A 14168-nucleotide genomic window follows, 5' to 3' on the forward strand; every position below is an offset into this window, starting at 1 on the left:
TATTTGTAATCATTTGTAGATTGTATTTCATCCATTCTGTTGAATAAAAAAAAACAAAACACCGCTAGTCTCCTGCGACCCCAAGTGGGGTCGCGACCCCAACTTTGGGAACCCCTGCTCTAGTAGACAAAGGCCCCGTTTACACTGGCAGCCAAATCCAGCCTGAATCCAGCCTGAATCAGATCTATGCCATATCCAGATTGGAATCCGATCTGTTTTTATAAAGTCTGAACAGAGACAGGTCACATGGAATCCGATTTTTACAAATCCACTTGAGCCACATTCAGAGGTGGTTTCAGATCTGATTCAAATCTGATTTCTAAAGATGTGTCTCAGTCTGAACGCAGTAACCTGATCTAACCACGCAAGTCGCATATCAAACTGTCCAAAACGTCACTTGCAGCGCAACCCGAGCGCCACTCATTACGGAGTTTGATTTACGAGAGCACAAGGGGTGTTATGAAAACAAAACAATAGTGCAGAATAACAAGTTTTACAGAAGAAATGGCGAGCAGCATTCAGTGGACAGACGGAGATATTCAATGTCTCCTAGCACTTTGGGGGGATGCCTCAGTACAAGCGAAACTTGAAGGAATGTACAGGAACAAGGTAATATATTAAGACATATCTCGCGGCATGGCAGAAAATGGGTTCACAAGGTCCTCTCTGCAGTGTCAGAAGAAAATAAAGAATTTGAAGAACATATAAAGAGATTAAAGTCATGACGTCATGACGCCTATGTCGTTACCAGGGTAACCAAAGCAGATATGGGGCGGCAGTGGATTGACGTTGTTTAAATCAGTCTGAACACACAGATCTGTGACAGAACAGATCTGGTCACTTGCAAATGCAGTGTGAACAGTCGGGCCAATAGATCGGATTTGAGAAATGAATCGGATTTGACTGGATGTGACTGCAGTCTGAACAGGGCCTAGGTACAGTTTGAGTTGTTCTCTCTCTCTCTCTCTCTCTCTCTCTCTCTCTCTCTCTCCCCCCCAATAGACTACATCGTGTAGTAGAGTTTGAGTTGTTCATTCATGTCTCCTTCCGTCTCGTCACCCGGTGCTTCCTGGTTCTCTCTGAGCATCAGGAAGATGGCCGCCAGCTGCTCCTGTTGCACCCTGGGAAGGGAAGTCACACACAGCAGCCCTGTCAATCCCATCTCAGACACCGAGAATATATACACCCGTGGCTTCATATCAAGGACACCCAAATGAATATGCATTTGGTAGCAATTTTTTTATTATTTTGAAAACCACTGACCAACAGTACAGTACCAAGGAAGGTGCTGACCCAACTAAAACGGAAATAGCCAATCTACAAGATGTTGTGAGTCTATTTCTGGGTGAAGACACTTAGTGTGTAGGTCATTGAAGTATACTGTAAAGGGTTAAAGTGGTTAATTAAAGGACCACTTCACCCATTGTCAACGTACAGTATCTTCATATATTTATATACATAAATAGTATATATATAGTCCTCAATAATGCTCATTATAATATGGCACCGTTTCTGTCTATTTTCACTAATTTGGATTATTTTATTTGCATTTAAAAAATGCTTGGGCCCACACGTGGTCCCTGGTGTGACTATTGTCATGGCAGACCCGTAAATAGTGTTTGTGCCAAGTTTGGTGCAGATAGGAGATGCCTGTGGTACCCAGCCCTGGCTATTCTGATGGCAGACCCCTGACCAGTGTTTGTGTCAAGTTTGGTGCGGATCGGAGTGCCTTGCAGGTCCAGATGTTACGCTTTTGTGACGTCCACCCATTAGGCAATTTTAATATAGGATTATGTTCAATGATCTATTTAAGGGGTATTTCACTTCCTTCTGGGGTCATTTTAATGTCTATTCTGGCTATTGTGTGAACCCCAGACCGTTTTGAAGTAGCTTGATTCAACATTTTGATATTGATTGAGAGATTTGATCAGAACCTTCCTATATGAACCCATTGTAACTTCAAACTCTAACCATGTTAGACTCATTGAAAACACTGATATTGTCCTTCTAAAGCGAGAGGGGCCATCTTTTCAATTACTTTAATTACATTTATTTTAAATGAAAACAATAAATAAAATAAAATGAAGACGTTAAAGTGAAATAAAGTGAAATGCCCATTTAAATCGATTAGTTTGATTAACTGCCCCACTAGAGAAGATTCATCCTGAGTGGTCTGGGTTGCAGAATGTCCACAGAGATGACAACACACACATGATGTGAAAACTATTGAAACAGTCAAAATACTGTCCCCCAGCAAAGTAGACACTCTTCTGTTTTCTTGAGCAGTTTCATTCATTATTTCCTTTCCATTTTGTTGTTACTTTAAAGCTGCAATCCTTTGGTTCTACTCCATATCTGCAATATCAGTTGCTTTTAGAATATAATCAATCACTTAAAATGAGAAACCTTCTCACTTTGTGCAGTGGAAGATGTTTCTGTGCATACTGCATTGATAGTATATAATTGGCGCGCACGCACGCACGCGCACACACACACACACACACACACACACACACACACACACACACACACACACACACACACACACACACACACACACACACACACACACACACACACACACACACACACGCACACACGCACACACCCCTCTGCAAGCCTTTCTACCAATAACAGTGAGATTATAAGCAGTGGTGGAAAAGTGGTAAGTAAAAGTATCAATACTGCAATGTAGAAATACTCTGTTACAAGTAAAAGTCCGGAATTCAAAATGTACTAAAGTAAAAGTACAAAAGTATTGGCATCAAAATGTACTTAAAGTACCAAAAGTAAAAGTATTCATTGTGCAGAATGTCCCAATTCAATGTATATAGAGCTGAAGCGGAGTAGTTGAGTAGAAGTAAATGTATTGGCAATTGGAAATACTCAAGTAAAGTACAAATACCTCAAAACATTACTTAAGTACAGTACTTAAGTAAATGAACTTATTTACTTTACACCACTGATTATAAGTATGTTGATGATATACTGTAAGTATCCTTGCATTTGTTTATACAGAGTTTAGGCGAGTTTTACCAGGCTGTACTTCTTCCACTCCTGACATCACAAAACATTATTTACTAGATGTTTTCTGAATTGTGGGACTCGGGCAAATTTGCTGTTCAATGTAACATGTTTATGAGAATGCCAAATTATAATATGCTGATTTTCCACACCATTTGAAAATAATCTTTAACCCTCTCTTTAAGTTAAACGTAATACGACAAGGTTGCTTAAGTCAAGATTTGAGACCACAGTTTGCTTCATCTGACCCAGAACATATACAATAGACGTGAAAACAAGCAAAAGAACACAAGCGTTGGTTTAGACAAATTGGCTTTTAATAATCCAGAGTTCATACAGTAAAACCCCCCAAAACTGTTTAAACAAATAGTTATCTACAAGATCTGTACGGTTTCATAAATGTACTACGTATCAAACACGCTATGTCACATACTGTATATTCAAGCTAAAATAACTCGTACTCCGTTTCATGGCGGTTTCAATTGGCGAAGTTTTAAGCTAGCAACGTGTTGTGACGCATTGTTAGCTTATATCTCCGTTCTTGACGCCACACTATGGAGTATAAATTTGGCTTTAATGTATACCAGACATGAGTGTTCATTGTCAGTGTGCATATTTAAATTGCTACCGTTGTTCATTTGACAACAGGAGTGAGATATTGATTACAAACTCTGGTGTTCTCTTTTTTTTCTTTTCTCCTTTTCTCTTCTTTTGGTACTTTTGAAAGTTTGGGGCCGGCACACACTACAACAGGCACGTAGGGGAATTTTGTTAAGGTTATCACTTTTTTAATTTCTTCTGGAGACCACAGTTTAATAAGGGTTTAGCCTGTAAAACAAGAAAATACCACACTAACTTTTCTCTGCTTTGTACCGACAATGTCTAATAACTATATTCATAATCCAAACAGATCAAATTCCTCACTCTCCAGTTTCTACCACCTGAACGCTTTATTGCTGCTCTTTCTCCACTTCCAAATTGGATTTTGGTTTTTGGAACCTGCCCTCCCCCATTATGGACCAGATTACAACACAATTAACACCACCCAGACGAACACGAGGCAAGCAAAAAAATGTGTACAATACAACTTCAGAGGCACTTGGGTGAATGGCTTAAGAAAAGCCGCTCGCAATTCACAGGCCAAAACAACAACAACAACAAAAAAACGACACAGCCGCACATCTCCCCCCGAAAACACCGTAGAAAGAACTACAGGGAGGGAAGAGTAGAAGCCGATGGTCGGGTCCTGGGGTCCACGCGGCGTAGGTAGTCGTCGACGACAAGGCAAACCGATCTTCTGAAAAGCCACCCATCTTCTTTTTGTCATAGGTTCCTCCTTCTCTTCAGAGATCAGCTTAAAAGCAAACCAAAAACGAAACAAATCAAAAACAACGAAGGAGGCTGCTGGCAGGGAAGTCTTTTTATGTTCGCTCAGAACTCTGAAGCTCTGGAACTGGAAGGAGAAGAGGGAGAGGAGACGGAACGGCGTGTGAGTGTCAGAAAGTTAAAGAAAACCTGGTATTAGAGGTCAGTATGCAGTGAGTTATGTCAGTGGTTCTCAACCTTTTCAGGCCACGACCCCCCCACCAAAAAATTATCATATTTGAACCCTGACAAGAACTTGGAATTGTAGGAGTTGAGGCATTACATTTAGTTTGACTCTTTCTTTCTTTCTTTTTTTGAGGTATGAATAATAATAATAATAATACCTGGGATTTATATAGCGCTTTTCTGAATACTCAAAGACGCTTTACATAGAACTAAGAAGAGCAAAATAAAAACAAAACAAAACAAAACAACTTTAATTTAATAAGAATCTAGAGAATAAAGGTTAAAAAGTTAAAAAGGCTGCAGAGGGCCAGGGAATAAAACAAAAGTTGGATGGCAGTTGAAAAGGTGGTAGGAGATCAGGCTAGGTGGGAAAAGCAGTTCTGAAGAGGTGGGTTTTGAGGGAGGTTTTGAACACGGCAAGGGTGGGGGCGGTTTTGATGTGAGGTGGGAGTGGGTTCCAGAGGGTGGGTGCTGCAACGGAAAATGCCCTATCACCCCAGGTGTGCTTGTTTTTTTTGGTGGGGAATTTGAGGAGGTTGGCATCGCTGGATCTGAGGGAACGGGTGGGGACGTGGTTGTGAAGGAGGTCGGAGATGTATTGGGGTGCCTGGTGGTTGAGGGCTTTGTAGGTGATGATGAACCCCATGTGGTGGAAGAAGTACTCCGATATTTTACTTAAGTAAAAGTAGCAATACCACACTATGAAAAGACTCTGTTACAACTAAAAGGCCTGTGTTCAAAATGTTACTTAAAGGGATACTTCACTTTAGGGCCGGGGACACATTTAAAAAATATATTAAAAATAAATGAAAAAAGTTATGGAAAATTCATGGCCCCCTCACACATTAGAGTGTCCTACTAATGTGTGAGGGGGCCATGAATTTTCCATAACTTTTTTCATTTATTTTTAATATTCTTTTTAAATGTGTCCCCGGCCCGAAAGTGAAGTATCCCTTTAAGTAAAAGTATTGGCATCAAAATATAATTAAAAGTACCAAAAGTAAAAGTACTAAAATGTTTGAAAATAGCCGATCTACAAGCTCACAACGAGTCGAGATGCGATGCGATGCGTTGTGAGCTTGTAGATCGGCTATTTTCAAATAGCCTATGCATAAAATAGGGCTAAAGTGGTTAATGTATGTTTTATATAAGTAAAAGTAAAAAGTACAATATTTGCCGCTGAGATGTAGTGGAATAGAAGTAAAAGTATTGGAAATTGGAAACACTCAAGTAAAGTAAAAATACCTCAACATTTTACTTAAGTACAGTACTTAAGTACATGTACTTGGTTACTTTCCACCACTGATAAACCCACAGGCCCACAAGGTTGAGAACCACTGCGTTATGTAACGCTGTTAGCAGAGAACAGGCTAAATAAATCCTCTGTTCTCATAGGCCCTGTTCAGGCTGGCAGCCCAAATCCGATTTGTGGCCTAGGCTAGAATGGATTGTTTTTTATGTCGCATTGTTTTTTATGCCGTCAGATTTTTGCTAATCTGATTTGAATCACATTCCTCAGTCTTGTTCAGACTGCATGAAACCAATCCCGACTCCAAATCTGGATGGGATATCAGATTTGGGCTGGATTTGGGCTGCCAGTCAGAACAGGGCCTTTGACAAACGGACACGAGTTGCATCTGTGCTCGGGTCTGCTCTCGTTTCCTTCTACAACGAATCTCTTCCCCGGAAACAGCAGATCTACAAGCTCACAACGCATCGATGCATTGTGAGCTTGTAGATCTGCTATTTTCCTCCAAATGTCCCCTCCTCAGAATAAGGATGCTGGGGTTCAAGTGGTTTAATATAACATTGCATAGCAGACCTGCGAGCTTGTAAATCTGCAATCTTTTGGCATTTAAAAAAAAAAAAAATCAAAGTTTGAGAATGAATCCAGAAGGCATTTGTAGAATCGGCCTCAGGTCTTAAAGGGATAGTTCACCCAACAAATAACTTTTTTCCTATCGATTAGTCATCCCATGGAGACTTAAATTCATGGATATTTGTTTAGTTTTTGTCTCATTCCCAAGCCAATCATTTCATGACCGGCAGCGGTTCCGGTAGGAGACACAAAGGAGACTCTTAGTGTCTCCTACCGGAACCGCTGCCGGTCATCAAATCTCCATGGAGTGACTAGGAAAAAAAGTCATTTTGGGGGTGAACTATCCCTTTAATGGGTTTGGTTAAGCAGAATGAGGTTAAGAAAAGAGAGTAGAGTTAGCACTCACCGCCGAGCGCCGCAGCATGCAGAGTTAGGAGGGTAAGTAGCACCGCTTGTCTGAAGGTTAAACTGGAATTTTTAAAAAAGCCAGCAGAAAGACCGCCGCTTCCTCCCCATGCACAGAAATAAGAGCATAGCCCACCACCACAGAGCAGTCATGTTAGTACAGTACAGTATGTCCTCAGGGATTGAAACAAAAGCAAATCTTGCGACTGAAATTCGTTGGTCAGGCCCAATAAGTCCCAGTCTGTGATTTGGTGAAACAGTGTGAGAGGAGTCCCTCCAACACTAGTGCTGCGTTTCCTAAACTATTAACACAATATTAGAAAAAGTGTAGAATGATGACGTTCAGGTATTATCATTCTAAACCTATATGTTCCTGCTGTTCCACATATACAAGCCCAACCAGGTTGAAGAAACGTTCATGCGTCTAGTACAGTGGTTCTCAAAGCGTTTCGTTGTCAAAGCGCCTCCATAACTCTTTGAGAGTTACAGACCGGTTAAGGGTCCATTCGGGGGAAACCATAACGGTCCCTGGACCGCACTTTGGGAACCACTGGTCCAGAGGGGTTGTCAACGCATTTGGCGTGAATGCACCGCGAACGAGGACGGACGGACGGACGGACGGACGGACGGACGGACGGACGGACGGACGGAACGGAAGGAGTAGGAATGAAGGCGGAAGAGAGAACGACGGTAAACTGTAAAATACCTGACGGTGTGACGTCCATTGATGGTTCATTCTCTGTGCTGTAATGACCACCACATATGTTTATACTGACTGATATAACATCTGTTATTAAAAGTCCAACCTGATGCAGTGAGGTGAAGATGTAAATGGCCAGTTAGGCTGTTATCATTTTTTTTTAATATTAGTGACCCTCTGAATTCACACATTCCTCCTTTACGGTGTTGAAAGTCCTCATTGCGTCTCAATAATTAGTGTGAGAAAATGATTATTGCCAAAAAGGATTCACAAGTTCAACGCAAAACAGTTACGGTGTTAGTACTGTAGAGGGCGCCGAAGTACCAACGGTAGGGACCTCCTGTTTCCTTGCAGGGTGCAAACAAGCTACAGCAGTGGTTCTCAAATTATTATTTTTTTCAAGGACCCCCTTCCCCACCCCACCAACTTTGGTATATGGTATAACTTTGAGTGTTCAAATGGATTTGGTTCCATTTGTACACTCTCAAGAGTTACAGACCTGCAAGGGTCTTATTTACTGCAGTTCCTATCAACAATTTAGCAGGGGACCCCCCCCCTTTTTGAGAACCACCAAGTCACTGTAGTAATATGTAGTAGTAAATGCACCCACGACCATGTGCTGTAGACCTGCTACAGCGATAATGTCACACTGTATCGTAAGTAAGTACACCCTCTTTTAGAACGACTCTGAAAGTCCAAACACGTTGTTCTCAATGTGCACAAGGCAATGAAACACAGTAACACACACACACACGCACGCACGCACGCACGCACGCACGCACGCACGCACGCACGCACGCACGCACGCACGCACGCGCGCGCACACACACACACACACACACACACGCGCGCACACACACACACACACACACACACGCACACGCACGCACACGCACACACAGACGTGCAGAGGGATGTTTGCAAACACAGCTGCCGGCTTAAGATTGATTCGCATTTTGTCAGGTAGCTCCTAAAATCTGAGAGGCGGTGATAGAAATCCCACTCGAATATTAGAAATGGGACATACTATATAGCCTATATTATCATTATTATTATTATTATGGATTGGGGGTAAGTCCCAGCGACATACTATAGTGTCATGCTAACGCTACAGAAACAGGAGATAGGCTCCTGCCCTATGGGCCACTGGCTTCTATTATTATAATTATTATTATTACTATTATTATCATCATTATTATTATTATATCGTCTCTGTCGTGGTGGAATGTCCAAAACTGTTACTTTTCAGGATTCAAATTCAAAAATAGCAAAAGTAGCAGATCTACAAGCTCGAAAGCGCCGCTTTGCGCCGCGTTTCGAGCTTGTGGATTTGCTACTTTTTTTTTTTTTTTCCTTCTTAATAATTTTTATCCCACGATTTTGTAACCCATATTTTTTCACCCAGTGCCAATTGCCTATGTAATCCTGGGCGCTACTCTCCCTCTGCCAGCCTAGGGAGAGCCCAAGCTGAAGCTCATGCCTCCTTCAATGCATGAGGAGCAAGCAGGCCGCTTCTTATCACCTGACATCAGGCGCCCTGGCTGACCAGGGGGAGGCAGTATAGTGACCAGGATTACTGCATGTTTTTGTGAGGGTATTAACTACCCTAGGAGACACGGGGAGAACATACAAACTCCACACAGAAAGGCCCTTTCACCAACCCCACCTAGGGTATGGGCACTGATGACGCGGAGGAGAGAACACGCCCCCAGCGCCCACAGCGTCCCCAGCGGGAATTGAACCCAGGACCTTCTAGCTGTGAGGCGACAGCGCTACCGACTGCGCCACCGTGCCCCCTGATTTGCTACTTTTTGATGCTTTTGTGTGACGCTGTAGTATGATCACGTAGGGCATTAATTTGCGAGAATAATTATGAAGATAAGAGGCTTCTGGCCAAGCAACGAGATGCAATACACAAAGCTTTTATCGGTCACTGGGAGAGGACCCTGTTCAAACCTGTGTTGAGCTTAATGGCTGTCCCTGGCTGACACCAATATAACACCATGTTGCTTTTGTCGGAAGATTGTTCCCAGATGCGTTGTTCAGTGAAAGAGCGCTGGCATCCTCTTTGTGTGTCTCTGTATGTACGTGTCACACATGACCCACATAGGTTGAAGTAGTATATAATGTCCCATGACGCCAGGCCCTCCTTTGTGAAGACAGAGGCTGTTTCTGGATCGCATTGTAGCAGGTGGAAGTGCTACAAAGGGAATGTTTTAAGCTATTGGCCTGACTGTACACTGGTCAGCACTACTGGGAGAATACACTTCACTGTACATTTTTCTAAAATTGCCGATTTACAAGCCCATATCAATAGGCAGGGCTTAAGTTGGTTGAAACCAAATTTATGCAACGTGTCATGGGCTTGTAAATCTCTGACGTCAGTCCTCTAGGATATGTCTATGACCTACGGTATGCCTCCAAATTTGGGCAAGGTTTCAACCCCCGATCACAGCCCTGTTGACCTCTACTACAAAATTACAGTTGAGATATTTCAAAAAAGTATATACATGAGATGTGTAAATACATTAGTGGGGGTATTTCTGTGGTGAAGACATTCGGTGCTGATCAGTCCATCAGTTTGCAAGAGTAGCTTTAGACACACGCGCACGTACGCACACACACACACACCAGAGCTCTGCTGCAAAAAAGTTTTGTATGTCATAAACACGTCACAATTTTCAACACAAATCGAAATCGAATCGAAATTGATGTTCAATTCAAGGAATCTAAATTACAATGAGGATTGCGATTCTCGTCATGTCGTCCTGTCAATCTTGCATACACACGTCCGAGAGAAGCCACGTGGCAGTTAATGTGTTTTTTTTTAAATTATTCTAGATTCTCATTTGTCATTTATAAATGTTAAGTGTTTTTCTTTACAAATCAAGACTCAATAGCCTAAATGAATAATGATATAGCCATCAGTGCTGAAAAGTCAAATCGAATCGTGGATTAGCTTAGGCAAATCGTGACACCGCTAGTATTTCAGCTTTGAGGGTCCATTTTTACACTCTCAGAGCTAAAATAATTCTTTAGTATTTTCCGGTGTGTATTTTGGTCACTGGGCAGAGTGGTGGATGGTGGTTGGCAGCCGGTGGAAAGTCAACAGAAGGTTGGTGATAATAAGAGGATCATGTCAGATGTGAGTTCATCCTCTCTCTCTCTGTCACCGGAACTACAGCTGTAGGACACCCACATGTCATACTGTCCACTGTGGTGACACCGTAGGGACGCTCGATCTGGGAACCGGAGCTTTGGGCAAACCACACCCCGGGAGGTGGTATAGTAATAGAATTATGCATTATTATATAATTAGAGCATAGTATATATAGGTGGGCCTGGCTGTATGTTATGCCACACAGTCAGGACACTTTTAAACAAGATTGTACTTCCATGTACTGATGTTCTCATGTCTTACTAAATAAAGTACATCAATCAATCAAACGATATGTCATATTATACCACGTTGCTTATTTCTCTCATTAAAAATGGCAACGTTTTTAGATCCCATATTCTGAGAGGACATTGAGCAACAGCGCCACCTACCATAGAGTTACATACAGTGGCCGAACACAGTATTGTGGGTCGTCTTTAGATCCCATATTGAGAGTACATTTAGCCCTCATTGGCAAAAAAAACAGCCAATGAGGAAAAAGTCACACAAAAGTCACTACTAGCTGCAGTGTATCTATAGACCAGGTCTGCAACCTGGTAAAAAATACAACTACTACTTGTGCATTTGTGCAGTAGGATGTGGCGGTTAACAGAGCTGTTCTGCAGCCTAAAATCTATGTACCGTTCTCAGTCACGTGAAATATGCTCCTGCAGCCGTAAATTATCTCCTCACTCCACTCCAAACATAATATGTTTTAAATATCAGCTCAACTCGCTTTATTTATTTTTTTTTAACGGTGGTGGTGCGCTCTCTCTCTCTCAATGTCAAAGCAAGCTCGCTTTACCCAACAGAGAGCTCCGGGGGGTGTGGTTTGCCCAAAGCTCCGGTTGGTTCCCAAATCACGCCGTAGGGACATTTGAACCCACAAACGCGCCACCCGGGCAGCTGTTACTAGGGGACAATGTACAGGCTACTGCACCTAAACAAGGATTAATATGGACCAAAAACACAGTTTTTTGCATGTTTAGCCCAGTGACTGCACTGTTATTTTAACTCTGAGAGTGCACAAATGACATTTGTACACTCTCAGGCTTACTGGAAGATAGAGGAAAACCAATCATCCAGAAAACAGGGTTTGATTGGTCAAATTGTCAGCAGTAAAGTGAAGTATAGCTAGTTATCGCGCTTAACATATACAAAACAGCGTGGAGGTGGGATTGATGAAGGGTTGGGTGGGCTGTCTTTAAGGGAAGAGGGAGGGCTTATGGGACGAGGTGTGGTGATTGGTTGTGGTGATGGAGGGGGGGGGGGGTGATGGAGGGAAAGCTGAACTAAAAAGGTGGTGTAAGTGATGACTTTTTTTTTTTTTGAAAAAAGTGTTAAATAGCTCTATTCCATAGAAATCATTGCCACAGTGTTTGTTCAGTAACAGGGGTCTACCCAGTCTCTCCAGCTATTTAGTAAACAGAAAATTATATATTTTCAGGTCAGGATACCAATTTTATCCAACCCGGAAAGAGAACTCAAACAGGAAAATGAGTCGACAAAATTGGAACTGGGACTCTATAAAACTGAAGCTGATAAATGGGCTCTCTCTCCTGACTGGATAAAATGTGTAACCCACCTGAAAGGGAAACCCCTGTTACTGAACAAACACTCTAGCAATGATTACTATCAGAATATACAGCTTTAACCTGTTAACACTTTTCTTTCATTTGTTTTAACCAAAACATCACTTATAGCACCTTTAGGTGCCATTATTCAATGTGAGGAGATGAATAATACAAACTAAACACAAATGTGGTTCTTTGGTTCTTTTGGCAGAGGAACCTCTGTTGGTGTTGTATACTGTAGCATCTAGCTTAAAGGTTCTATAGCACCTTTGCCAAATTGTGCTATATAGCACTGGTTCTCAAACTTTTTTCATGTCAAGGGCCCCCAAATTGACACTTATTAGCCTGCGGACACCTATTTCAAAAGATATGCCAGGGACCCCCATAAGAGAAGATTTTTACGACTCTACCAGTGATTCTCAACAATGTCAAGGACCCCCAGTTTGACATGCATAACGCAGACCCCCATTTAATGGCATTTCTATCTCTGGGACCCCAATTTATATTGTAAAATCAATGTTAATTTAACTCTGAGAGTGTACAAATGGAACCAAATGGACCCGTAAGGGTCCATTTGGTTCCAGGGTCCATTTGGTTCCATTCGTACACTCTCAGAGTTACAGACCCATAAGGGTCCATTTGGTCCCCGGACCCCACTTTGAGAACCAATGCTATATAGAACCATTAAAGTGAGCTGAAGAACCAGCATAAAACCTCTGAAGCCGGGGTTCCCAAACTTTTCAGCTCGAGGCCGGGACCCAAACGTACATCAAAAAATCCATTATGAATTAATCACTTAAGCCCTATTTAATAACCGATCTATAAGCTCACCATGCAACGCGATGGGACGCATTGTGAGCTTGTGGATCTGCTATTTTCACCATTTCTTAAACGTTTTTTTTTTATGTATGGATTTTTTTACATCTAAAAATGAATTCTGAAAATGTGAGCTTAAAAAAAATCTTATACAGTATACCTCCACCATAACAAAGAACCACTGAAGAACCACTAAAAGAACCAAAAGAAATGTGTAGGGGGATATAGTTAGGGGGAAAAAATACCCTATGCCTCCATGAAATAATGACGCCAAAGGCGCCGTTTACTGAAGACATAGGTTATTTCTTTCCGTAGTATATTATTGACCTCCCATCAGAACAATAGGGATACAGTTTGGATATCAGGTGTTTTTTCTTCATTTAAGGGACGAGGTTTGGTTGGGGGGGGGGTGGGGTTTATTGAAGAGAAATATGATCTTACCATTATGTTTCTAACACACACTGTGGCCTGTTGGCGTTGTTTATAGAGAGGTAAAATCTGCTGTAAGCTCTATCCTGAAAGATAAAGATAGGATAGAAGTGAAAGCTCTGGTGAAAAGCAGAACAGTGAAAACAGACAAGAAAATCTAAACCGACAGAGCCTTGAACCTTGATATATACACTGGGTTCACGGAACAGTTTCAGTCAAACTAAAATAAAGTAGGGATGTCCAACTGTTATTTTTCTATTCCGATATCAACCGATACCATATACTGTATATGCAGGCTTTTCACCAAAACTAATGTCAGGTAACAACATCACATATCTCCTGTCGTGGAATTAACACATTATGCCTCATTTTATAATAAAATCAGTCAATTTTATAATAAAATTAGGCAAACTGCACACTGCCAAGTCTTGAGTGTTAATCTAACTCTGAGAGTGTACAAATGGAACCAAATGGACCCGTAAAATGTGGTTCCATTTGTACACTCTCAGAGTTACACACCTGTAAGGTTCCTAACTATATCAATGATTTACATAGCTGTGGTCCCGCGGTGCACTTGTGTGCAAACTGAAACCGTAAAAACAGGTTATAGGCAGTCACAGCGCATGGGAGCTACCATTTACACAGGTTTGGGGAGATGCGCACGACAACTTGAAGCAGTTTTTCACTAGATTC

General features: G+C 41.8%; 1 protein-coding gene across 8 annotated transcripts in view; it reads right to left on the minus strand.

Annotated features, from left to right (window-relative positions):
- Positions 1–3319: 3319 nt before the first annotated feature.
- LOC308098232 (uncharacterized protein) overlaps positions 3320–14168 on the minus strand; it is a 54717-nt gene continuing 43868 nt past the window's right edge. For 4 of the 8 annotated variants that reach the window (XM_080446507.1, XM_080446508.1, XM_080446506.1 and 1 more), the window contains 2 exons: positions 13488–13561; positions 3320–4477 (listed from right to left, as the gene is read on the minus strand). In XM_080446507.1, coding sequence (XP_080302633.1) covers positions 13528–13561 — 34 coding nt within the window. In that variant the 3' untranslated portion in view covers positions 3320–4477; positions 13488–13527. Of the gene's footprint in view, positions 4478–7505; positions 7544–13487; positions 13562–14168 lie in introns of all 8 variants that reach the window. The other 4 variants (XR_013934274.1, XM_080446503.1, XM_080446505.1 and 1 more) reach the window with 4 other exon arrangements.

This window comes from Gymnoscopelus braueri (assembly GCF_963280865.1).
Source record: "Gymnoscopelus braueri genome assembly, chromosome: 13".
NCBI lineage: Eukaryota > Metazoa > Chordata > Actinopteri > Myctophiformes > Myctophidae > Gymnoscopelus > Gymnoscopelus braueri.